Source organism: Urocitellus parryii, chromosome 12, assembly GCF_045843805.1.
Source record: "Urocitellus parryii isolate mUroPar1 chromosome 12, mUroPar1.hap1, whole genome shotgun sequence".
NCBI lineage: Eukaryota > Metazoa > Chordata > Mammalia > Rodentia > Sciuridae > Urocitellus > Urocitellus parryii.
The window spans coordinates 20291323-20316573 of NC_135542.1; the positions used below are offsets into that span (position 1 = coordinate 20291323).

The 25251-nt window shown below is 38.5% G+C and overlaps 1 protein-coding gene across 1 annotated transcript in view; it reads right to left on the bottom strand.

The window, feature by feature from the left end:
- Nucleotides 1-9138: 9138 nt before the first annotated feature.
- Nucleotides 9139-25251, bottom strand: part of Zc3h8 (zinc finger CCCH-type containing 8) — a 29021-nt gene continuing 12908 nt past the window's right edge. Inside the window, exons 3-9 of the mRNA XM_077791935.1 lie at nt 24429-24663; nt 22768-22901; nt 21038-21160; nt 20245-20358; nt 19138-19245; nt 17403-17450; nt 9139-9566 (exon numbers count right to left, since the gene is read on the bottom strand). Coding sequence (XP_077648061.1) covers nt 17418-17450; nt 19138-19245; nt 20245-20358; nt 21038-21160; nt 22768-22901; nt 24429-24663 — 747 coding nt within the window. The 3' untranslated portion in view covers nt 9139-9566; nt 17403-17417. The remainder of the gene's footprint in view (nt 9567-17402; nt 17451-19137; nt 19246-20244; nt 20359-21037; nt 21161-22767; nt 22902-24428; nt 24664-25251) is intronic.

Here is a 25251-nt window from a genome sequence, read left to right on the forward strand (position 1 = left end):
CTGAATTCAGCTACACAAGGAAGTTTAAATTGGCCTGCAGTCCATGGGCCACGGATGGCTGGAAAGAGCTGGCCTGTCAGCAGACACCAGTCTGGATCCCACACTGGTTAGGAAGTCCAAGACGAAAGTCCATTTTAAATGGTTATGTAACAAAAATACCTGCCAAGCAACACATCCAGGCAAATAAATCAGACATTTCTGCATGGGATACAGCTGGGTTACAAAGCTTGTATTTACTTAAGTCTTATAGGAATGGGAAATAAGACCACCAAAAAAAAAAAAAAAAAAAAAAAATTCCCCAGAATCCCTCACAAAGGTAGTTTAAAAATTTGGAGCAAGGAATGAAGGTCCCAAATAGTGATGAACTAGGAGCTTCCTGCCAACAGTCACATGCCCTTGCCTGGTCTCATTGCTCTGGGTGCAACTGCACTCCCAGGGAGATGGGTCCCTGGCATGCCAGGCAGGGAAGGGGGGTTTTGAAATAAAAGTCCTAGAGGATGGTACCCGTTGTCTTCATGCCAGTGATAAATACACATTTATTTTATTTATATAATATATTTTTAAAAAGTGCAGTTGTGTGTGTACACACACACACACACACACACACACACACAAGCTATTGTGATGTCAAACAACACTTAAATGTGAACTGGAGTCTCTGCTTCTGGAATGACAGAGTAAGATCTCCCCAAATCCACTTATCCACAACTGGCATGAGAACGCAGGCCCAAGTTGTCAAAATTAAGTTTTTCAGAACTCTGGAAACTAAAGGTTTGCAACAATTTGAAGACAATTTATTCAAGTAAAATAGCTGAATCTTGCTGAAATGCCTGCCCTCCTCTCCCCTGCCCTGCTCCAGAGCCCTGCAGCCTTAGCTGTGACAGCCAGTACCTCGCAGTAGTCACTAGGGTGGGGAGACAGGTTTGTAGCTCCGAATGTCCAGCTCGACTGTCACTGTCGGACCCATATGATGGCCCCAAGAAAAGCTCTTTCACAGGGCCCATCTTCATTTCACCAGACTCCAGAGCTCACTCTACATGAGCAGCCCGACAGGCAGATATGTGACAAAAACATTGACAGAGGGGGGTGTGGTGGTGCATGCTTGTAATCCCAGATACCTAGGAGGCTGAGGCGGGAGGATCAGGAGTTTGAGGCCGGCCTGGGCAACTCAACAAGACTGTCTCAAAATAAAAAACAAAAGGGCTGGGGTTACAGCTCAGTGATCTCAGAGCACCCGGGTTCAATCCCCACTACCAGACAAAACCAAACCCCAGGCACCACCAACTGTTGAACACTGTAACTGTCCGAGGTGGTGTCCTCAGTCAGAAGCCAACAAGAGGCTAACGGGAAAGCAGCACCAGCCAGGCATGGCAGCATGCGCCTGTGATCCCAGCTACTGAAAAAATACCTAAAAGGAAAAACTGGGAAATGAGATATCCATAGGGGGCTTGGAGAAGCTCTAATACATTCCTAGGAACCCAGACGCCCGTGTTGCAAGGCCTGGGAAGGCCTGTTCTTACCTCTGCTCAAGCAGCAAGTAAGCCTGAGGGGAGACGTAAGCTACCAGCCCTAATATCATGGGTTCTTTTTGCTTTTAATGCTGGGAATGGAACCCTGGGCCTCACAATGCTAAGCAAGTGCTCTGCCACTGAGCTACATTCCATCCCTTTTTGTTTGATTTTATTTTCAGACAGGGTCTCACTGAGTCACTGAGGCTGACAATGAACTTGTGATCCTCTTGCTTCAATCTCTGAGTAGCCAGGATTACAGGTGTGTACCACTACCCTAGCTTGAAGGCGTATTCTTTTCTTTCCTTTTTCTTTCTTTCTTTCTTTTTTTTTTTTCTTTTGGCACCAGGGATGAAACCCAGCGGTGTTTAACCAATAAGCCACATCCCCAGCCTTTTTTATTTTTATTTTTTGAGATGGCCCTAAGCTACTCAGGAAGACCTTTTCTAAGTTTCTGTGGCTGGTGTTAAACTCGCTATCCTCCTACGCCACTGGGATTACAGGGTGTGCGCCACCAGGCCTGGATTTTAAGGTGTATTCTAACACAAACACAGAACTCCTCTGCAAAGACTGGAAGGCTTATGGGTACAAGGTATGTAAGGAAATTTCTGTCCACTCATTAGCTGACTCACTCAGCCAAGCACTGACTTCAATGATCACATACAATAAAAATTAGATTTTACCAAATTACTCCAAAAACATCATTAAGCAATGATAATAATAATAAGCAGCAACAAGAGCAAGGTAGGGTGGTTTGGCTTACAGAGCTGACAAACTGCAATGCATTTTTAAAATGTCCAATTTGGGGGCTAAGGAAGTAGCTCAGTGGTACAGCACATACCAAGCATGCACAAGGCCCTGAGTTCAATCCCCAGTGCTGCAGACAAATAAAATAAAATGTTCAGTTTCAAATAAGAAGTTATAAGCATGCATTAAAAACAGGGAAGTATGGGGGCTGGGGTTGCAGCTCAGCGGTAGAGCGCTTGCCTAGCACACGTGAGGCTCTAGGTTCGACCCTCAGCACCACATAAAAAAATAAATAAAATAAAGATATTGTGTCCAAATACAACTAAAAATATTTAAGAAAAACAAGGAAGTATGGCCCACATGCAACGTTTGTGCACGTATGTACAGGTATGTGCACACACACAAATCAATAAAAACTGTCTAAGGAACCCTAGATGTTGAATTTACCTAAGAAAGACTTTAAATCAGCTAAAAATGTTCAAATAACTAAAAGAAAATGTGAGGATATTCTCACTAAATAGAGAATGTCAATAAAGAGATAGGAATTACATTTATTGATTTATTTTTGCAGTATTCGGGATGTAACCCAGGGTCCCTGAGCAACAGAAATATATCTTTAGCCCTTTTTATTTTTTATTTTGAGACAGTGCCTTGCTATATTGCCTGGGATGGCCTTGAACTCATGATACTCTTGCCCCAGTCCTTGGAGCAGCTGGGATTACAGGCATATGCCATCGTGCCTGGAAAAGTATTAAAAACAAAACTAAACAGAAATACTGAATACAACTGAAATGGAAAATTCACAAGAAGGCTCAAGAGTAGATTTGAACAGCTAGAATAAAGAATCAATGAACTTGAATATATACAGGTCAACCTATTATCCAGGTTAAGGAATAAAAAAATAACGAAAAGGAAGAGTCTCAGATACCTGTGAAGTCATCATGATGCATACCAACATAAACATGAAAGTTCCAGAAGAGAAGACAGGGAAGAAAGGATATTTGAAGAAATAGTGGCTAAAAAGTTCCCAAATTTAGTGGAAAACATGAATTTGCATATCTAAGAGGCTAAAAGATTGGCCCACAGGATAAACTCAAACAGATACACACTTAAATGCAGGTTGAAAGCTAAAAACAAAGAATTTTTAAACTAGTAAGAGAGAAGTCTTCAATTGCAATTGAGTCTTGATAAGCGTTAGAAGCAAGTTCTTGCTGGGAACCCTGGCACCAGGGATGGGGACAGCCGTCCATCAAGCAAAGCTATATTCCTCAAGAGAGGAGACATTTAGATATTCCAAGATACAAAATCGTTTGAGAAAATGAATACCTAGCACCCTTCTTATGAGAAATATCAGAGGGAGTCCTTCAGGACACTGGACAGTACCCAGCTTTTACCTAAAGAACACTGGGGCTGGGGTTGTGGCTCAGAGGTAGCGCACTCACCTAGCATGCGTGAGGCACTGGGTTCAAACCTTAGCACCACATAAAAATTAAATAAAGGTATTGTGTCTATCTACAACTAAAAAATAAATTAAAAAAAAAGAAAGAACACTATGTAAAAGTGACCATGTAAATAAATATGAAATATGAATATATTTTTGTTTGTAGCGGTTTTAAATCCTATCTGATTTAAATAACAACTCCATAAAGCAATAATTATAAAACTGTCAATGAGCTCCTACTACATAAAAATTTAGTTGGCATAAATAACATAAAGGAAGAGGGAACAAAGCTGTAGTGGAAACAAGATTTTCACAGAAATTAAGCTGGTGTCAATCTGAACTAGGTAGTTTCAAGTTTTAACTTTAGTTATCCCCAGGGCAGTTATCCACAAAAGAACTCAAGGGCATATGGCAAAAAAAAACATCAAAGGAATTAAAATGATAGTGTAGAAAATATTGAACACAAAAGAAAGCATCAATGGAGGAAGAGAGGAACAAAGGGACATAACTCAGAAAACAAACAGAATGACATAGATGTATTTGGATTGCTCTAGATGTACACATTTTATATGTGGTAGTTGCAACCACCCGGAAAATCCATGCAGTGAGATACACTCAAAAGCACTATATATATAAATCAAAGTGAAATTCTAAAAAAAAAAAAAAAAAATGCTCAAGTAACCCATAGAAAGGCAGAAAAAGAAAACAGGAAAAACACAAAGTACAAACAGAAAACAAATGGCAAATTTAAGCCCTGCCATATTGATAATTAGACTAAATAAATGTGAATGGTCTAAACACACCATGTGTGCAGATAGAATCTCCTCCGATATAATGTGATGAAAGTGCTGCTTCACCTCTATTGTCTTCTCCCAAGATCACAGTCCCAAGCTCACCATGAGCAAAAGACCAGCCAATACCAAGTGAGGGTCTTTCTGCACAACACCAAAAGGACCTCTCAAAACTGGCAGTCATCAAAAACAAAAGTCTGGTGGTGCACTCCTGTCAATCCAGCCACCGAGGCAGAAGGATTGCAAATTCAAGGCCAGCCTCAGCAACTTGGCAAGACCCTGTCTCAAAACATTAATAAAGGACTGGGGATGTAGCTCAGTGGTAGAGCACCCCTGGGTTCAATCTTGAGTACCCAGGTGGTGGGTAGGTGAGTGGGCAGGGAATTTAGCGCATCGAATTTTCCTTTAAACACTGCTTTAGCTACGTCCTACAAATTTTGATTGTTCTATTTTTTTTAGTTTTATTGATTTTGTTTTTTAAAATACACGACAGCAGAATGCATTATAATTCTTATTACACATATAGAGTACAATTTTTTCGTATCTTTGTATATAGAGTATGTTCATGCCAATTCATGTCTTCATACATGTACTTTGGATAATGATGTCCATCTCATTCCACCATCCTTGATAACCCCGTGCCCCCCATCCCTTTCCCTCCCACCCCTCTCCCCTATCTAGAATTCATCTAATCCTCCCATGCTCCCCCTCCCTACCCCACTGAGTCAATCTCCTTATATCAGAGAAAACATTCAGCATTTGATTTTTTGGGATTGGCTAACTTCACTTAGCATTATCTTTTCCAACACCATCCATTTGCCTGCAAATGCCATGATTTTATTTTCTTTTAATGCTGAGTAAAATTCCATGGTGTATTTATGCCACTTTTTTTTTATCCATTCATCCACTGAAGGGCATCTAGGTTGGCTCCACAGTTTAGCTATTGTGAATTGTGCTGCTAGAAACACTGATGTGGCTGTGTCCCTGTAGTATGCTGTTTTTAAGTCCTTTGGATCTAGTCCGAGGAGAGGGGATTGTTCTATTTTCATGTTTCCAAATGTTTTCTAATTCTTTGCAATATGTTGGGCCTTTGGATTAATAAGGTTTTATAAACTAGGAATGGTTTATCTTGGTGACTGTTCCACCAGTACTTGGAAAGAATACGAACTCCACTTGTTTGTGAGGGGCCCAATATGTGTCAAATAGACCAGAACAGCAGTGTTGGCCAGTTCTGTACCCTGCTCTACTGCTCTGTAGGGAGAGGTGTGTTCAAGTTGTAGCTGTACCTGTGAATTTGTCAGTTTCTCCTTTCAGTTCTGTCAGCCTTGGTTTCACATAAGAGGCACTTTGGGGGCTGAGGTCTGGACGGGTTTTTCCTGTGTGGTGGGGAAAGCTAGGAGAGGTGAGGTCTCATGGGAGGTCATAGGTCAGGAGCACTGCCTTGTCTTGTAGGCTTAATTGTGTCAAGAGAGGGCTATTACAAAGCAAGGACACCCACAAGACACACTTGGACTTTCTACACGCAGCCAATTCCCTTTCTGCTTTCCCACCATGTGCGGCCCACAGGGGTCCTCATCACAGGCCAAACAAATGAACTTTTTAGCAGCTTCTAAAATTGTGAGCTAAACCAATCTCTTATTTTTCAAGTTTTTCTCCATATTTTTATTGGTACATTATAGTTGTCGATAATGGTGAGATTTGTTACATATTTGTACACGCACACAATATAACAATATAATTCCCAGTATTTCCTCTTTCTCTTTCCTCCGTCCTTTTACTCTACTGACCTCCCTGCCACTTTCATGAGATGTCCCCCCCTCCGCCATCTTTCTTTTTCCTCTCTAGCTTCCATATGAGAAAAAACATACAATCCTTGACCTTGTGAGTCTGGCTTAACATAATTCTCAAGTTCCATTTTCCTGTAAATGACTTAATTTCATTCTTTATGACTGAATAAAATTCAACTGTGTCTACATACCACATTTTCTTTATCCATTCATCTGTTGGTGGACACCTAGGCTGTTTGCTGAGTTTAGTTACAGTGAGTTGTGCTGCTATGAACACAGGTATGCATGTATCACCACAATATCATGACTTGACTTCTTCAGGATAAACACTACGGAGTGGGACAGCTGGATCAGTGGTGGTTCCACACTTAGTCTTTTGAGGACCCTCCATACTGATTACTGTAGTGGTTGTACTAATTCACAATTCTACCATCTGTGTAAAAGTGCTCCTTTTTCTCTACATCCTTTCCAGCATTTATTTTATATTCTTAATGATTGCCATCCTGACTGGAGTAAGATGAAATCTCAGCATAGATTTGATTGGCGTTTCCCTAACTGATAATGATGTTGAACAAATTTTCAAGTATTTGTTGGCTATTTGTATTTGTTCTTTTGAGAATTGTCTGTTTTTCTTAATTTGCCCATCGTTTTTTGAGTTCTTTATGTATTCTAGATGTTAATCCTCTGTCCAAAGAACAGCTAGATTTTTCTCCCATTCTTTAGGTTCTCTCTTCACATTCTTGTTTCCTTTATTTTGCAGAGGCTTTTAAATTTGATGCTATTCCACTTATTAACTCTTGGCATTACTTCCTGAGCTTTAAGGGGTCCTATTGAGAAATTGTTGCCTGAGTGTTGACTCTATATTTCCTCTACAAGTTGCATAGTTTCTGGTTTAATTCCTGGGTCTTTGTCCATTTTGAGTTGGAGGGTGAGAGATAAGGGTCTAAACCTCTTTTAAAAAATGAAGTACACAGCTTCAGGTATTAGAGAGCAAACAGACTAATACAGATACATACATATTTTGGGCTGCAAATTCTCGGTGGATTGTCTCTTCATCGTGGCTGCTATGGCCAAACTAGAGTACTTTGAAAACCAGGCAGGGGGTTGGGGCTGAGGCTCAGTGGGGCTGAGCCTCACATGTGTGAGGCACTGGGTTTGATCCTCAGAACCACATAAAAGTAAACAAAGGTATTGTGTCTACCTACAACTAAAAAAAACAAAAACCCCCAGGGCAGGCATGACTGACACAGAACATGGGGAAGTCTGCTCTGAGGAAACCAGGGTGAACCTGCAGAATGGAGAATGGAGAGATGCGATCAGCTTAAGGTGCTGTACCAACCCACCTGAGAACCACAGCCCAGTGGGGTGAGCAGGGCTCTCCCCTAGCTCATTTTAACACAAGCTAAGAGACTTCATGGAGGCAGGTGTATTTGTCTCTTCAATACAACCCTCTGGAACATGAGGTTTATAAGCTTTCCTTACACACACAGTTTATATATGTTTATGTACATATTTATATGTTTATACAAACATATACATACATCAACATCCATACTTCATAATTATTAAACTATACCAAGTAACAGGAATTAAATTTCTAATTATTATATGATTAATTACAATTATTTATAGGGCCCATGAAAATTAAAATTTAAAAAGGAGATGTTCCTATTTATTTCCTTTCTATGCAGCTGATCCCATTATCCACCTTTCAAGGTTGTTATGCAGCTTACAGAAGAAAGGTAAACAGTATAAAATAACAGCACACCACCTGACGCATGGTAGGTGTGCCTTAAAGTCAGCTTATGGCTTATGCTGGTCAAGCCAGCTTACAGAATGCCTGCTGCAAATGTGAGCTGACAGGCCCTGAATTCCTTACACTTGACGTACTCTCTAGAGAAGGGACAGAGGACTATTCTATGGGTAACACCACCATTCCTTTGCACTTCACCACTTCATCAAAGACCCTTTCAAGCACCAGCTCAACCTCTAGAGGTCTCTGGAAACCATATTGCTCTCCTCCCTAGTCACAGCTGGAGAGTGGGCAGCGCAACCTGGCAGGCACCAACAGGGCACTGAGGGGTGGCTCAGCTCAGTCAGTCTCCTGCTTCTGAGGGCCCTGGATCCATCCTCAGTTCCTCCTTTCTTAGGTAAAATTTTGCTTAGAGCATGTACAATTCCCCTTCTTGCTTTTTGTAGGGTGGAATTACAACCAAAATAACTTTGACTCATATAGGATTTGCTAAGAGGTGTCACTAGCTTTGGTGTCCTCTGTAGGTACAGCTAGTTAGTTATTTTTACCAGCAGTAGGACAGTGTGATGATGACAGCTTCAGTTTTACAGTATTTATCTAATAATAATTAGCAGGACTATCTAGCTGGTGGTGTTGCTGGGAGGTGGCAAAGCCCTTTAGAGGTGGGGACTAGTCTGTAGCCTTTGGTTACATGAAAGTTTGTCCTTCAAGGGGCTACTGGGACTCCTGCTCCTCATCTTTCTCTTTTTCATGTCCCAGCTGCCCCAAGGCAATAGTCTCCTCTGCCATGTGCTCCCACCACATGCTGCCTTGCCACAGGTCCAAGAGTGACTAGGCCAACTGACCACACCATGTCTCTGAGCTGCTAGCTGTGAGCCAAACTCAACCTTTCCTCCTTTTAAGTTGATTGCCTTGGGTATTTTGTCACAGTGATGAAAAGCTAACCAACAATAAACATTACATTTTAACAGAGAAATTAGTACCAAGTTTAGGAATTGTATAGCAAACATCACTCTACTTTATTTAAAATAGTAAGAAGCTGGAAACAAATGTCCAAGAAGAAACTGGTTTAAAAAATCATAAAGTCATACTTTATTTAAAATGGAACTGAGTGGTCTTTAAGTGTACATTGCAAAGTATTTGGTGACACAAAGAACTATTTTTGTGTATCTCAATGTGTTCCTAACAATTTTTTATCCTCAAACCTCCTGCAATTCTTTACCCATCCTCAGATAGACTAACTTTGCTTCCCACTGTATTGAGACATCTCCATTAGAAGACTTCTGCAGTGAGTCACAACAGTCACCATTCAGTTAGCATGTCTGCTACGCCTGCTCCTCTGCTGTGCCAACAGCTGGAACATCCTGTGAAGACCAACCCCTCCACTGGTGCCTGAGATTCCGTCCTCCTCGCCACCCATTAAAGAAACTGAACACCATCACAATGACACCAGAGGGCGCTCTGCGTGAGGAATCCTGTAAACTACCCCAGATCACCAGTCCAACAGGCACAGGCAGGAGCACTCTTCATTTATACAAGCTGCAGGAGAAAACAGAGAACAAAGCACATCAGCTCATGAAAATTAGCAACTCAGCTGCCCCATCTTTGCCTCAGGCATGATGGTGTAGACCTGTAATCCCAGCAACTGGGGAGACTGAGGCAGGAGGGTCACTAGTTCAAGGCCAGCCTTAGCAACTTAGCAAGGCCCTAAACAGCTTACTGAGACTCTGTTTCAAAATAAAAAGGGCTGGGGATGTGGTTAAACACCCTGGGTTCAATCTCCCACACCAAAACAACTGAATAATTAAAAAAAAAAATCATGTAGCAGAGGAAAAAAAAAACACAAAAATCCAAATGATTTACATACTCTTTTTTGGGGGGGTAAATCAAAGAACACAATAAAAAAAAATTAAAAAACTAAAACCATACTGTAAACTTGTATATTAAAAAAAAAACTAAGATCAGAAGTGGAAATAATGAAGTAAGAGTTGACTGATCTCAGAAATGATATAAGAAAAACAAAATCATCAAAAAAATGACAACTGTTAAGATTTTGATGAAAACATAGTAAGAAATATTGAACAAAAGCAGAAAAAGGAGGAAAAAAAACAAAAATGAAATGAAGTACAATTTAATGAAGAGCAAAGAAAACATGTTCTAGAGAGGAAGAACATGCAAATGTCACATACAGCTATACATGACAAGTGAAGCCAAATGGTCAGGTGGATAATTGTGAATGGGCTTGAATTCACTCATTGGGAGAGTTTGTATTTATTCTACAAAGGAAAACTCAACTATTTATGCGCCTACAAAAGCCAAACTAAAAGTTTTCCAGAAAAGCTAAAAATAAAGCAACAAGCAAATGAATAATTAAAGCAAATGGAGCTGGGCACAGTGGCACACACCTGTAATCCCAGAGGCTGAGGCAGGAGAATCATGAGTTCAAAGCCAGCTCAGCAAAAGAAAGGTGCTGGGCAATTCAGTGAGACCCTGTCTCTAAATCAAATACAAAATAGGGCTGGGGGTATGGCTTAGTGATTAAGTGCCCCTGAGCTCAATCCCTGGTACATACTCCCTGCCCCCAAAGCAAAATGGAGTACGCCAGCAGCAACTCAGGAGGCTGTAGCAGGAGGATCGCAAACTTGAGGCCAGCCTCAGCAACTTGGTAAGATCCTATCTCAAAATAAAATAAAACATAAATAAAAAGTGTATGGGGGCGGGATGGGGCTGTGGATCAGTGGTAGAGTGCTCATCTGGAACATGTGAGGCACTGGTTCGTGCCTCAGGGCCACATAAAAATAAAGGTATTGTGTCCACCTACAACTAAAAAAGTATTTAAAAAAAAAGTATATGGGGAAAGTGCTCCTGGGATCAATCAAAATACACCCCCCCCCCAAAAGGGCAAACTGAAATACATTTCAAGTTGTAGTGTAGAATCTGAAACCATATCATCTTTTGTACTATTACATTAATCTAATAGTCTGTACGTAGATAGGATGGATTTTTACCCACAGATAATTTATAACCTCATTCATTATTTATTGGGAAAATATTAGTTTACTAAGTTAGCCAGATCTTCCAAATGTTTTATTATATGGTGTTTTTAAAACATCATTCTTTAACCTCGCCAATCTTACCAAAAAGACTTTAGGTTTAGGAAAGCTTTCAAGCTCACAGAAACAGATCAGAAGCTCTGGAATTGTATTTTAATTCAAAAGTTTGACTTATTATCCTGATGACAAATATTTTCAGTTGTCCTTCTTGAAGAGACAAGTTCACTCACTTATGAAAAGTGCCTGCTATGCATACATCTATGTGTTACAAAAAAAGAAAGAGTACACCCTGCAAGTAAAACTAGTATTCATGATAAAACAGGGCTGGGGGTGCAGCTCAGTGGTAGTTTGCCTAGCATGCATGAGGCATGGTTCTACCTCTAGCACAGGGAGGGAGGGAGGGAGGAGGGAGGGAACAAGGAAGAGAACCCCCCCCCAATTCTGCTTGCCACACAGCGGCACAGGGCTTTTCCTTAAGAATGCCATTTTGTGCAGAAGTACTTCCCACATCTTCATATTTTGCTACACTCACGTTGAACAGGCCTTACGGTCAAGGTTAAATAATATCCACACTGTTTACTACTTTTTCAAGGACATGTCTGAATGAATGTGTGAATGTGGCACTGAACGCAGAGGTTTCCAGAAGGGAACTCTACTCAAGTTTTAGACCCTGTAACAGACACTCTTCTAGTGGAAATGCCTCCATTGTTTCCCCATTAAAGAGAAGGCTGACTTTCTTATGAAAGTAAAACACGATTCATCATGTTAAGAAAGTATCCATCCAGTGATCTTATCTTCACACACACACACACATCATTGTATTTCTACACACTAACAATCTGAAGAGGAAATCACAGACTTTCTCTTCACAACTGCGTCAACAAGCTCTCTGCTTCCTGGCTGTCGAGAGTTTTCGGCTTTCCCCTGCCATGCCTTCTACCGTGATGTCTGCTTCCCCTTGGGTCAGCCACGGACTGAGACCTCAGAAACATAAAAAGCCTCTGACTCCTTCTGTTCGAGTTCCTTGACAGAATCTGCAGGGTGATCCAACAGCGGACTGCAGCCAGCTGACATGGAGCCCCAATTCCCTGGAGATCAAGGAATGAACTAAGCAGGGACTTGAAAAAGATCCCTTTTGAAATTAAAAACCCTTTCCTGATAACTGCTTTTACTTCTTCCTGTTGAGGACAGACTTCAAGGAAACAGGAGACTGACTAATTGATTTTACATTTGTATGATCACCTGGCTTTTGCTTCTATACAATGTACTGCAGTCTAGCTGTTTCTCCCCAGTTTTACTGAAACTGCATAAAATTAATTTCTTCTTAAAAAAAAAAAAATCAAAGCCCCTGGACTGGAACTGATACTGTTAAACTGTCAACACTACCCAGAGCACTCTATGAATTCAAAGCAATCCCTATCAAAATCCCAATGACTTCTGCAAAAAATAGAAAAGTCCATTCTAAAAGTCATATGGAATACTAAGCAACCTAGAACAACCAAAACAATCTTAGAAAAAGAGCAATGTTGGGGGGCTAACACTTCCTGACTTCAAAAGTTACTACAAACCTACAACAATCAAAGCGGTGTTGTGACAGCATAAAAACAGACATACATATCAAAGGAATGGAACAGAGAACTTAGAAATCAACGTTCACATGCATGGGCAAGTAATTTTGACAAGGGTGCTATGATCATTCAGTGAGGAAGGGAAAATCTTTCAACAGATGGTGCTGGTAAACTGGACACCCATATGCAAAAGAATGAATGAGGACCGTTATCTCACACAATATATACAAACTCACTCAAAATAGCCCAAAGATGTGAACATGAGAACTAAACCTACAGATCTACTAGAAGAAAATCTATGGGAAATGCCTTGCAGGGCCAGGTCTGGCAATTTCATGGCTGTGACACAGGCACCAAAAGAAAAACTAGATATAAACTAGAATTCATAAAAATTAAGAACTTCTGTGTGTTAAGGATACTATCAATGGAGTGAAAAATTAACCTGTAGAACGGAAGAAGGTATCTGTAAATCACACATCTCACAAGTGATTACTACCCAGAGTACACAGAGAATGCTTAAAACTCAAAAACAAAAGCACAATGACACAATTAAAAAATGGGTAAGGGACTTAACAGTCATTTCTCCAAAGATTATATCAATGGCCAACAAACCCTTAAAAAAGTGCTCATATCACTAAATGCAACTCAAACCATAATGACACACTATTTCACACATTAGGATGACTACTGTAGTTATATGTCAACTAAAACAAAAATAGTTAATAAGAGTTGGTAAGGAATTAGAGAAATTAGAACTCTGGGTCCAGCACTGTTGGTGGTAAAGTAAAATGGTACAGTCACCGTGGAAAACAATATGGTCATTCCTCAAGAATTAGACATAGAATTATGACATGATCCAGTAACCACTGCAGGGTGTACACCCAGAAGAACTGAGAGCAGAGTTTTAAAGAGAACTGTGCAGCCATGTTCACAGCAGTGTTATTTACCACAGCTAAGCCAGAGGGGACCCAGATATCCACATACAGATGAATGGAGAGCACAATGTGGTTTTATATGTTCACAGCCATGGAGAGAGGAAATTCTGATATGCTATAGTACAAACGAGCCTTGAGGACATTAAGTGAAATAAATCAGAAAGGATCAATGCTCATATAAGGATGCTGCTTATATGAGAAACCTACAGTAGTTGAAAGCAGATACAGAAAACAGGATGAATGGCAGTTCCAGGGTCTGGGGATACGCGGAATGGGAAGGCACAGAGTTTCAGCTCTGGAGATGGAGGGTGGTGACGGAAAACAATACAAGTACACTCAGCGCTTCGGAACTATGTAACTAAAACTAGTTAAAATGGTAAACACTGCATTTTACTACAATAAAAAACAAATCTAAAAAGTATCTGTTTCTATTTTAAATGTTTGGGGTTTTTTGTTAGGAATGAGCATTGAACTTGGTAGGAAGATTTTCAGCACCTAAGAAATTATCCTAAAAACTGCTGTTCTGTTTTACCCAGGATGACCTTTGTTGAGTCCCTTGTGGGATGTTTTGTTTTGTTTTGTGGTGTTGGGATCAAACCCAAGGCCTGTGCATTTTAGGCAAGCCCTGTACCACTGAGCCTCACCCTCAACCAGGACTTCTGACTTTTGAAATGATCTATGCTACCTTGACAAAAAAATATTTAATGAAAGAAACACAACTTTTCGGATGTAAGTGGTATGGTGTGTTTAAGGGAGATTTGTGGGGTTAGAGGTAGGTTAGAAAAGAAGAAATGCAAGTAACCTTGGGGCAAAATAAGGTCAAAGAATGTAAAAGGAATGATTCAATAAAGGACAACTAGTTAAAATGGAAATTAATATAATATAAAATAGTATTAACAATGCAAAGTTGATTCTGTATAGAGGATAATGTAACTGTCAAATCTCTAGACAAGCTGACCAAGAAAAACAGAAAGCATTCAATATAAGATCATAAAAAGGTAGGTATAACTGTAATTGCTAAAGACATCAAGAAGATGTCTTGATGGTGCATATCTGTAATCCCAGCAGCTTGGGAGGCTGAGGCAGGAGAATCGTGAGTTCAAAGCCAGCCTCAGCAAAAGTGAGGCGCTAAGCAACTCAGTGAGACCCTGTCTCTAAACAAAATACAAAATAGGGCTGGAGATGTGGCTCAGTGGTCGAGTGCCCCTGAGTTCAATGGCCAGTATCCTCCTCCCCCCATAAAAAAAAGAAAGAAGAAAAGAAAATCATAAACATATGCCACAATATCCCAAAACTCTGTATTTAAATTTAAAAATTGAAGCATAGTTCTGCTATGTAGCCTGGTCTAGTTTCAAGCTCCTAGGCACAAGACATCTTCCTTCCTCAGCCTCCTGAGAAGCTGGGACTTAAGGTGCATGCCACAGTGTCCATCTTATAACTCCTTATTTCAGAACTTGCCATTAGGACAATGTGACACTCTGTAAGGACAGACACATGGGTCAACGGAACACAAATGAGAATCCAAAAATAAACCCACACATTTATAGTCAATTAATTTTTAACAAAGGTACCAAGGGAACTCAATGGGAAAGGGGTAGTCTTTCTAAAAAATGGTATTGGGACAATTATGTACTTACATTTAAAAAAGATTAATTTAGACCCTTAACACATGATTCCCACAAATTAACTCAAAATCAATCAGACTTATTAAATATAAGAGTTAACCCTAGAAAACTTCTAGAAAAAAACTTAAGACCAAACCTTGTGACCTTCTGTTAGGCAAAGAATTCTTAGATATAACAGCAAAGGCATGATCCACAAAACAAAAAAACTGATAAACTGTACTACATCAAAATGAAAAGTTTTATGCTTCAAAAAGACACCATTAACCATTAACAAAACACAACAAGCTAAATACAAATTGGGACAAAATATCTGCAAATCATATTATCTAATATAGGACCTAGAGCCAACATATATAAAGAACTTCATAAGAAAACATACCAGTTAAAACATGGGTAAAGATCTGAATTGACTAACAGCAATAATCATATGAAAAGATGCTCAACATCATCAGTCATTAGGAAAATGCAAATTACAACTACAATGAGATATCACTTCACCTCTATCTGAAAAACTGTAATCAAAATGACTGATGGGCTGGGGCTACAGTTCAGTGGTAGAGTATTTGCCTAGCATGAGTGAGGCCCTGGGTTCCATCCCCAGGACTGAAAGAAAGACAGACAAACACAGTCACGTAAGTGTTATTATAGTAATTAGGGTAGTTTAATATTAGAGAAACAGATGACACACACCACAGAGGGATTACAAATTAGTGGGACAAACATTCTTTTTAAATTAAATGATACTTGGGAGATTGGTTATTGGTGCAGGGGGAAAAGGAGAACAAAAAAGAGCAGAATGAAGTCTCTATCTCAACCATTAAGAAGAAAAGAAATCAAGTCGCCTCACTTCTTCCTTTTCCCATTTAATAGCTCTTCCCACATCTCAAGTTCAAAGGGCCTGGCCACGTGGCTAACTTTGGCTGATGAGTGGTTAAAAAGTTAAAAAGTGATGGCTACAGGAGGCAGAGCCAACCCTGCCAAGGCCAGCTGAGATCAGCTTGAAGATGCACAAAAAGTAAACATTATGTTACTGAAAGTATCACACTGTTTTTTAAAAACCATTATTGTGGCAACTGTTCACTGATAAAATTCCCAATGAATTAAAATATAAATGTATAAAGCAAAATGCCAACACTTAAAAAGAATGTTACATGACTTCATGGCCTCAAGATAGGGAAGAATTTTAAAAATAAGACACAGACATAAAATCAACCATAAAGAGAAAGTATTCTGCCAAAATTAGTCGGGCTCAAAGAAAGTGAAAAAGAGCCAGCAAAATGTGAGAAGACCTGCCCGCATTCTTCAAAGGACTAACTATATCAGGAATTCATAAAGTCAGTGTATAAAGGCAGACTATTAGATGACATTTCACCAAAAATCAAACTGAAAGGCCAGTAAATGTAAGAAAAGATGCTGGACTTCACGCAAACAAAACTTTTTGGTTTAAAAAGAAAAAAAAAAAATTAGAGTACTGACAGTAGAAGTATTGGCAAGGAGTTCTGTACATACACATTATGGGATATTAACTAGGGCTCTGCTATGTTCTCAAAGACCAAAACAATACTTGAAGAAAACACTCTGAAATTACTACTTGACTATTTGATGTAAGTCTAAAACATTTATCAACCATGACTCAACTTTCCCTTTAAAACTCTTTGTAACAGGAGTACTACTTCTCTTAATTACTTTGCTTTCCTTGGTATACTTTACTATCTTAAATTGATACAATTCTACTCCTTGGTATACACCATGGAGATTAATATGTGGAGTTTGTATATGAATATTTATAATAACACTTTACATCTTAAAAAACTAATAATAACCTAAATTTCCACCAATAGTATAATAAACCATAACATGTTCATAAAATAAAATGCTATACAGGACTAAAATGAATGAATAAATGACAGTTGCATGCATCCACATGAATGGATTTTAGAAGCATAAGGTTGAGTGAAAATAGCAAATCTCCCATTAACAAATAGAGTATGACACTGTTACCATAAGCAAAACTAAACCTATGTTCAGTGAATTACACATACTGGTGAATCCCAGAAAGACAAGTGAAGAACACAAACATCCATGACAGACAAACTCAGGTGGGGAGAAGGAAAGATGGAGAGCCACACATCTGTGAATATGTATTCTGTAATATTTTTAGAGACAGACAATAAGTAGCAGTATATTCTTTTACCTTTTTATGTCTATTTTATTTGCATGACTTCTTTTCACTATCCAAAACCTAATAGGAAAAAAGATTACATAATAATTTTTATACATATTAATGTCTAATTAAGTACACCGTCATTCTTATACTTTTTAGATGAATCCAGCAAAATTCATCCTAATAATAACCTAATAACTACTACAAGAGGAAATGAAAAATCAATTTTACACTTACAATTTTCCCAAGTTCATAAAAATAATAATTACATATTTTTAGCACAATTTCTAATTCCAGAGTAACTTTTCATATTTTACAACACAAAGATGTTTAAAAATAGCACCAATTGAAAGTAAGTTCAACACCTAAATATTCATCCTGCATCTTCCATGAAGAGGAAATTCTCTTATACAATAACAGAATAGCATTATTCTTCCCAAGATATCTAATATTGATATCATAACATTAGCTAATATACCATTTATATAGAAATTTCTCCAATTATCCTTTGTAGCTTTCTTTTTCTAGATCAGTCATTATCAAGAATCACTTACTTTATCTGGCAGTTATGTCTCATTAACTTATTTTTATCTGGAATAATCTCTGTTATGGTCTGAATGTTTGTCAGTCCCCAAAATTTATATGTTGAAATTGTAAACCCAAAGGTAAGCCCTCATGAATCAAATTAGTGTCCTCATAAAATAAGCCATAAAGAGCTCATTTGAGTCCCTTCCACCATGTGTACATACAACATCAAGGGAACATTTTATTTTTCTTTTTTTGCTCAAGAGAACTTCTATTGTATATATATATATTCCATTTAATTTTGAAGCGACCACCTCCGTCTAATAAATGGTAAATGAAAGAACACAAGTGACTACAATTTCTCAATAATCTTTTCTCACAGACCAAAAGAATACTGAAGAAAATATTCTGAAATTACTACTAGTATTCTTTGATATAACTCTAAAATCTTTATCAACCCATGGCATATTAACTTTCCAAAAATATGCCATTTTATTTATTTTGTTTTATTTCCCATCCCATCCCATGATATGATACAATACTGGGGAATGAACCCAGGGGTGCTCTACCACTGAGCTACAGCCCCCGATCATTTTTTAACATTTTTGAGACAGGCTCTCGATGAGGCTGGCCTAGAGCTTGTGAACCTCCTGTCTCACCCTCCCAAGTCATTGGAATTACAGGTGTACACCATCCAGTCTGGCTTAAAACATTATAATAGAAGTACCACTTCTCTTAATTGCTTTGCTTTCCTTACTTTAGTTTAGGTATTAAAATTAACTCCACTGAAGGTTTTCAGAACATTACAATTTATGTCAGCAATGAATATAAATATTCCTTTTAGCTACAAGAAAAAATAAACAAGTCAGCATGGGAGCGCATACTTGTAACCCCAGGAACTCAGGGGGCTGAGGCAGGAGGATCACAAGTTCAAGGCCAGCCTCAGCAACTTAGCAAAACCCTTAGCAATTTAGTGAGACCCTATTACAAAATAAAAGGACTGAGGATGTAGCTCAATGGTAAAGCACTCTTGAGTTCAATCTCCAATAACAGAAATAAGTAAATAGATAATATAAAATACACTTACACACTAATAAATAATTTTCCAAATGGAAATAAATTCTTGGACAATTATCAGTCCTAATATATCTAATATACTAACTTATAAGACTTATTATTACTGAGAGAAAATTTTATTGAAAAATAAATATTAATAAAAAAGTATTAAAATTGTACTTACTTTAGCCAGCAGTTCCTGTGTTTCAGCAGTAAGAGGAGCATGTGAAAACTTGCAATATTCTCCCTGATAACATTTTGTTCCTGTATGGTAAAACTTGCAAGGATATTCATGTAACCCAAATGTTAAGGAAGTAAACAATTTTAATCAAACTAAATAATTTGTTACTAATTTTCCTACATAACGACTTTTCTTACAAGTAGAAATACTGAATTCTCTATTTAAAATATAAAATTAGATGGGCCTGGAGGTATAGGCCTATAATCCCAGCAACTTGGGAGGTTGAAGAAGGAAGATGCAAGTTTGAGGCCAACCTCAACAACTTACTGAGACTCTATTTTAAAATTTAAAAAAGACTGGGAATATAGCTCAGTGGTGAAGTGCCCTTGGGTTCAATCCCCGGTACTAAAATAAATACATTTTTACAACTTTAATATTATTTTCTAGGAAAAGTTAGAATTGAAGACTCCTAGCCTTTTTTTTTAAATTAAATTTCTTCTCAGTTGTAAATGAACACAATACCTTTATCTTACTGATTTATTATTATATGGTCTTGAGGATTGAACCCAGTGCTTCACACATGCTAGGCAAGAATTCTACCACTGAAATACCCCTCCCCCAGCCTTATATAAACAAAAACTAATTTTGTGGTGACCAAAGATGCTGTCACTCTCAAGGGTTTAAGTTCCATATTTTTATAAGATGTCTAAGACATATACAGAAAACAAGCACAACAAATTAAGCAATCCCTGCTTTTTTTCCCTAAATAAAGTACCCTATATGAGTACAAATCCAGTTAGTTAAATGTCAGCAGAAAATCTGAGGATATCTTTCTGGGAGATGGGTAGGTCTCATGAACCCACTATACTACTGGGTTGAACAGAAAGGATCTTCATTTGAGAGATTTTCTAAACAATCCCTCTTTTCTTTCTTACCGAGGGGTGTGGGGGGGTGGGACTCTATGTACAACTTAACCACTTTGATACTAAGTTGAGCTTATATAGTATAATGTTATAGCTTCAACACTGGCTTCATTAAAAATTTGCACATTTAAAACATTCATATAAATACCTATGGAGAGTAAAGCTATTGTATCTTATGATAAAGGATATTATGCAAATATAGACAGTTTTCTCCTCTGGTACAATAACCCTGTACATAAAACTTACACATTTCCTTCTTCTTCTCTATCTCTGCATCATGATTAAATTTACACTGGTCTCCCTGGGCCAAAAAACAAACAAAATAAAACAAAAACAGAGACAAGTTATTATTTCTCTTACTTAAGTAACTGCAATTTAAATCCTTCTAAACTTTAAATAAGAAAACAATTATAGAAAGATTTTAAGGTCTTAGAATATGGTCTAATTCTTAACTTGTTACTTCATAAGCTCATGATATGTATCTGCTTAAAATTTTCATAAGCCTTAAACATTTTAAAAACAAAGTATATTTAAAATTTTTTCTATTTTTTAAACATAAAAGAATACTTCACTAAAATTTTCTAACAGAACTTTCTCCAATAGGAAGCAGTTATTAAATCCTACAAATATGATGAGAGGGTCAAACGAAAATAGCAGTATGTTTTATTTAGAATATGAGTACATTTTTATTATCACCTTACATTTTAGTGTGTGTACATGTATATACGTATGTATACACAAACACATACAATTTTTTTCCCCTGTCCTAGAGACTGAACCCAGGGGTGTTTAACCACTGAGCCACATCCCCAGCCCTTTTATTATTATTATTATTATTTATTTTGAGACAGCGTTTGAGTTGCTGAGGCTGGTTTTGAACTTGCAATCCTCCTGCTTCAGCCTCCCAAACTGCTGGGATTACAGTTGTACACCATCACACCCAGCCATTTTAGTATATTTTTGCTCGCATATTTTTATACCTTAATACATTTCCTTTCAAGAAAATATTTGCAGATTTGTTTTCCCTGGCGTTCCACTGTATGTTGGTTGATGAATCCCTGACTCATTCTCACATGCTGCTGCTTCTCTTTAGGTTTATCTTCCTTTAAAAACAAAAACAAAACATCAAATGTGAGAAAAATAAAAATATTTTATTCTGCTCACAAAATTAATCTACCTTTAAAATATTAATTTGTGTCTGTTCTTCCTCTTTGTGTTTCTGTGTGTGTGTGTGTGTGTGTGTGTGTGTGTGTGTTTCTAAGACTTGAACCCAGGGGCACCTTATCAATGAACTACACCCCAAGCCTATATTTTATTTTATTTTGAGATAGGGTCTTGCTAAGTTGTCCAGGCAGGCCTGAAACTTGTGGTCCTCCTATTTCAGTTCCCAAGCAGCTGGGATTACAGGTGTGCACTAACTGTGCCCAGCCCAAGTCTCCTAAAATGGCCTTCACATGTTAAGATTTGGACTTTTGTATATCAGTTTACAATTTTTTAATTTCAACAGCATTCCATCACTGAATATTAGTATTTGTGTAATTTAAATATTTCATTATACTTTCCCCTTCTTTTGTAAAAATGAATGAAAAAAGTAAACATGAAAGCAACTTTACTTGTGATAAAAAGTGAATCCTAGGGCCAAAGATCTCTAGAATAATGGAGACAAATTTGAGAAATCATAGAATGGACAAAAGCAGTGAAATCAATAGTTTTTATGAAATGTTCACAGGTGTGAGCTGAGGATACAGATCATCTGAAGTTAATAAACATAACCAAGCTCACAGTGTGCAAGGGCTGTCAGATCCGGATGCATCATCATGTGAGTCAATGTAACCAAACAGTTGTGAGCATGGAATAGAATGAGGAAACCAGCCAGCCCTGGTGTGGTCCAAGCTGAGCTTCAGATTTCTCATTTGTAAAATATGGAAGCAGGGATAAATTTCATATAAATGTGTTTCAATTTACAAAACTTGTTTTCTTTGTTTTGAGAAGGGGTCTGGCTACACTGCCCAGGCTGGTTTCAAACTACTGGGCTCAAGTGAAGCTCCTACCTCAGTCTCCCAGGTAGCTGGTACAAGGTACACACTACTGCATCCAACTAATATCTGGTACTTCTAATATTTTAGTCTCCCACACAGGAGGCAGTGACCAAGTCTAATAAAAAAAGTTGCTAACCAGTTTTAAAGCCCTCAGAAAAGCAGAATTCAGAGGAATCACTGATTGTTCTACCCTAAATACATCTGCAGACCAAGGAAGAGAACCTCTACAAAGCAAAAATCAACATATCAGGATGACAGGGGGTGGGAGACTTGGTAAGGCAATGCTCAGATATAGCACCTGTTAGAAACCCACAGGTTAGGGACTGCAATAAAGTAAAATTTGTGCCTTCTGTGGCCTTTGAAATGTATTCAGGGCTATTTTATCTTCTTTCGGCAACACTCAAAAATCAAAGGCCTTATGCTCATGTATTCAGGGATGACAAGGAATGTGAAGGCTTAAAATGGGTGCTGGCAGCCAGTGTGAGAAGGAAGGATGTTTAAAGGTGAGCCAGAGGACCACAGAGAGCCCACTGATGGCAGGGACCTCACCTCTGGATAACTGACTCTGAGGAGTGCTCCCACCTGACAACATCAACGGCAATTCCTGTCACTGAGGTTTGAGATGGAATCCTGCAAGCATGTGGGTATCCTACGAGCATATGTTCTCATACCTCTTTCTGTGAGCCACTGTTCCTCGGTAAGGCATTTGGTCCTTTGTTTCCAGGCCCAGGCCACTTTCGTTTCATTTTCTTCTGTTTACCATGCTTGTGACCAGCTTTAAGGTTTTTATTTTTTAGTTTAGTAGCTAAAAACAAGAAAGTTTATTTTTAAAACAACTTAAGCGCTGATCCACATGCATCTTCTTTTAAAAAGCAATTTACCTGCAGCCCTGCCTGAATTAAGTCAACAGGATATGTTACATTCCTCAGTAAACGACCTGCTATCTGCAGGGGTTATGCAGGCTCAAAATGCAGACAAAAAGAAAAAAAGTTACCCTGAAGCCATGGGAAACACACGCAAACACACACACACACTTTCCTGACCCTTATACAGATGAGACCCCAGAACTCAGGAAGATAATTCCCTCTAACCATAAAATCTGTAAAAACAGGTTTGAATTAGAATCCGTTAGCATGGGCCAAAGTCACCTACAGTTGTAGGTCATGGCAATGGTGACTTGAAAGTCTGAGGTCATTCTGCTGTCAATCAAAAGTCAAGGTGGACCTGGGCAGACTTTCTGGAATAAAACAAAACTGTAGAGCAGGAGGAGCATACTATCGTTCTCCTGAGAGGATCCACTCTCTTTTAAGAACGTCCCCCTTTCCTTTTTCCAGTAACTGTTAATAAACTCATGACTATTACTCTGACATATTTGAAATCTGACGTAATTATAAGAATTGGGGTTTGAAGGGGGAGGCCCTTTGTGCTGCCTTGATGTCACAGAAGGCCTCTGCCCTGAAACATTATTAGGGGAGAAAAAAGCAAGATAATTGAGAAATCAGTCTTGTAAGCTACAAGCCAGATCCTTTGGAAGTGTTCAGGGTATGATGATCTAATTAGGAATTGCCACAGCACTGCAAGAGAAAAAAAAAATTCAAATGTTTCACATGACCTCACTTAATACAGATTTTTCACTGAAAGTATTTTTTATAAATTAGTCTACAGATGTGTTTTGAATAGAAGAAACACTTGCAGGAAAAAATACAGTAAAAAGAAAGGATTAAGAACTTCATTTATAATTGTCATTTGCCCTCCTATCTATGTTAAAACCCATTTTAATAGTGTAAAAGAATACATTTCTGCATGTAGTCTGACATACAGCCATTCCAGCCACCACTTTTTAAGTGACAGCAATGCAAACAGGCACTTCCTGTCTCCACAAGTGCAAAAGCCAGGGCGTTAGCCTTCTCCATTTAGATACCGACAGAACCTTTGACAAAAGCCTGCCTGCAATCCCCTAGCTCCTCATGTGAACAGTGAGCATTCGAACACGGCCTGGCCAGATCGCAGGTGGGGTCTGAGACCATGCAAGACCTATGAAAAGATCCATGAAGGGCTGGGGATGTGGCTCAAGCGGTAGCGCGCTCGCCTGGCATGCGTGCAGCCCGGGTTCGATCCTCAGCACCACATACCAACAAAGATGTTGTGTCCGCCGAGAACTAAAAAATAAATATTAAAAAAAAAAAATTCTCTAAAAAAAAAAAAAAAAAAAAAGATCCATGAAAACCACAACCCTAACATGAGGTAAGTGCAGAACCCCAGTGCCTATATATGGGCAACTGTGACTGCTTCTCTGTCAGACTTTTAAGAGGTATAATAGCTTGGTGCTTACCCTGCCGGCTATCTTTTGCTCCTTCTTTCTTTGTAGATTCTTCAGAAAATGGTAGGGGCTGAGCAGCATTTGCCATCTCTTTAGCTTTTATGTACTGCTGAAGCTCTTTGGCAAAATTGTCCTCTGTTTCCAGGCTGCACACATCATTATCACTGTAGGAATCATAGTCTTTACTTCTTGATTTTCTGCGGAGCAAAACCTTTGGTGATGCTGTGGAGTTTCCAGAATGCCTAAACTAAGTAAAAAATTAAAATTCCAATTTTAAAAACTGAGCAAGGCTAAGAACAACTTGGTAACACAGAAGAAATAAGACTGGTCATGAATGGATCATTGTTGATACTCCGTGATGGACAGATGGGGTTCAAATACTATGTTCACCACTTTTACATACTTGAAATTTTTCAGAATTAAAAAAACAAACCAACCAGCCTGACATACCCATCCTTAAAGATAATTTGAGAGAAGATTCAAAATTTCTACAATGTATGCTTTTACTGAATTAAAGTCTAAACCCCCTATCTTAATTACTGGATAAGAGGGGGTTATAGAATTACAATTCTCACAGTGCATTTCTTTCTCTGCAATGATGATTAAGTTTAAATGTCCCAGTTCAGGAATTTAATATTCCAAAAAGCACCCCACAAACTGTAATATCCCAGTTTGACTTAAGATACATCACAGCTACCAAAGCAAGTCCTTCTCCTGGAATTCACAGCAGTGGTGTCAGCAAATACCACAAGAAGAAAGACCTGTCCTGTTCTAAGACTCAACATTCATTCACTTGTTCACCAGCTTTGTGGTGCAGGGGGTCAAATCCCAGGGA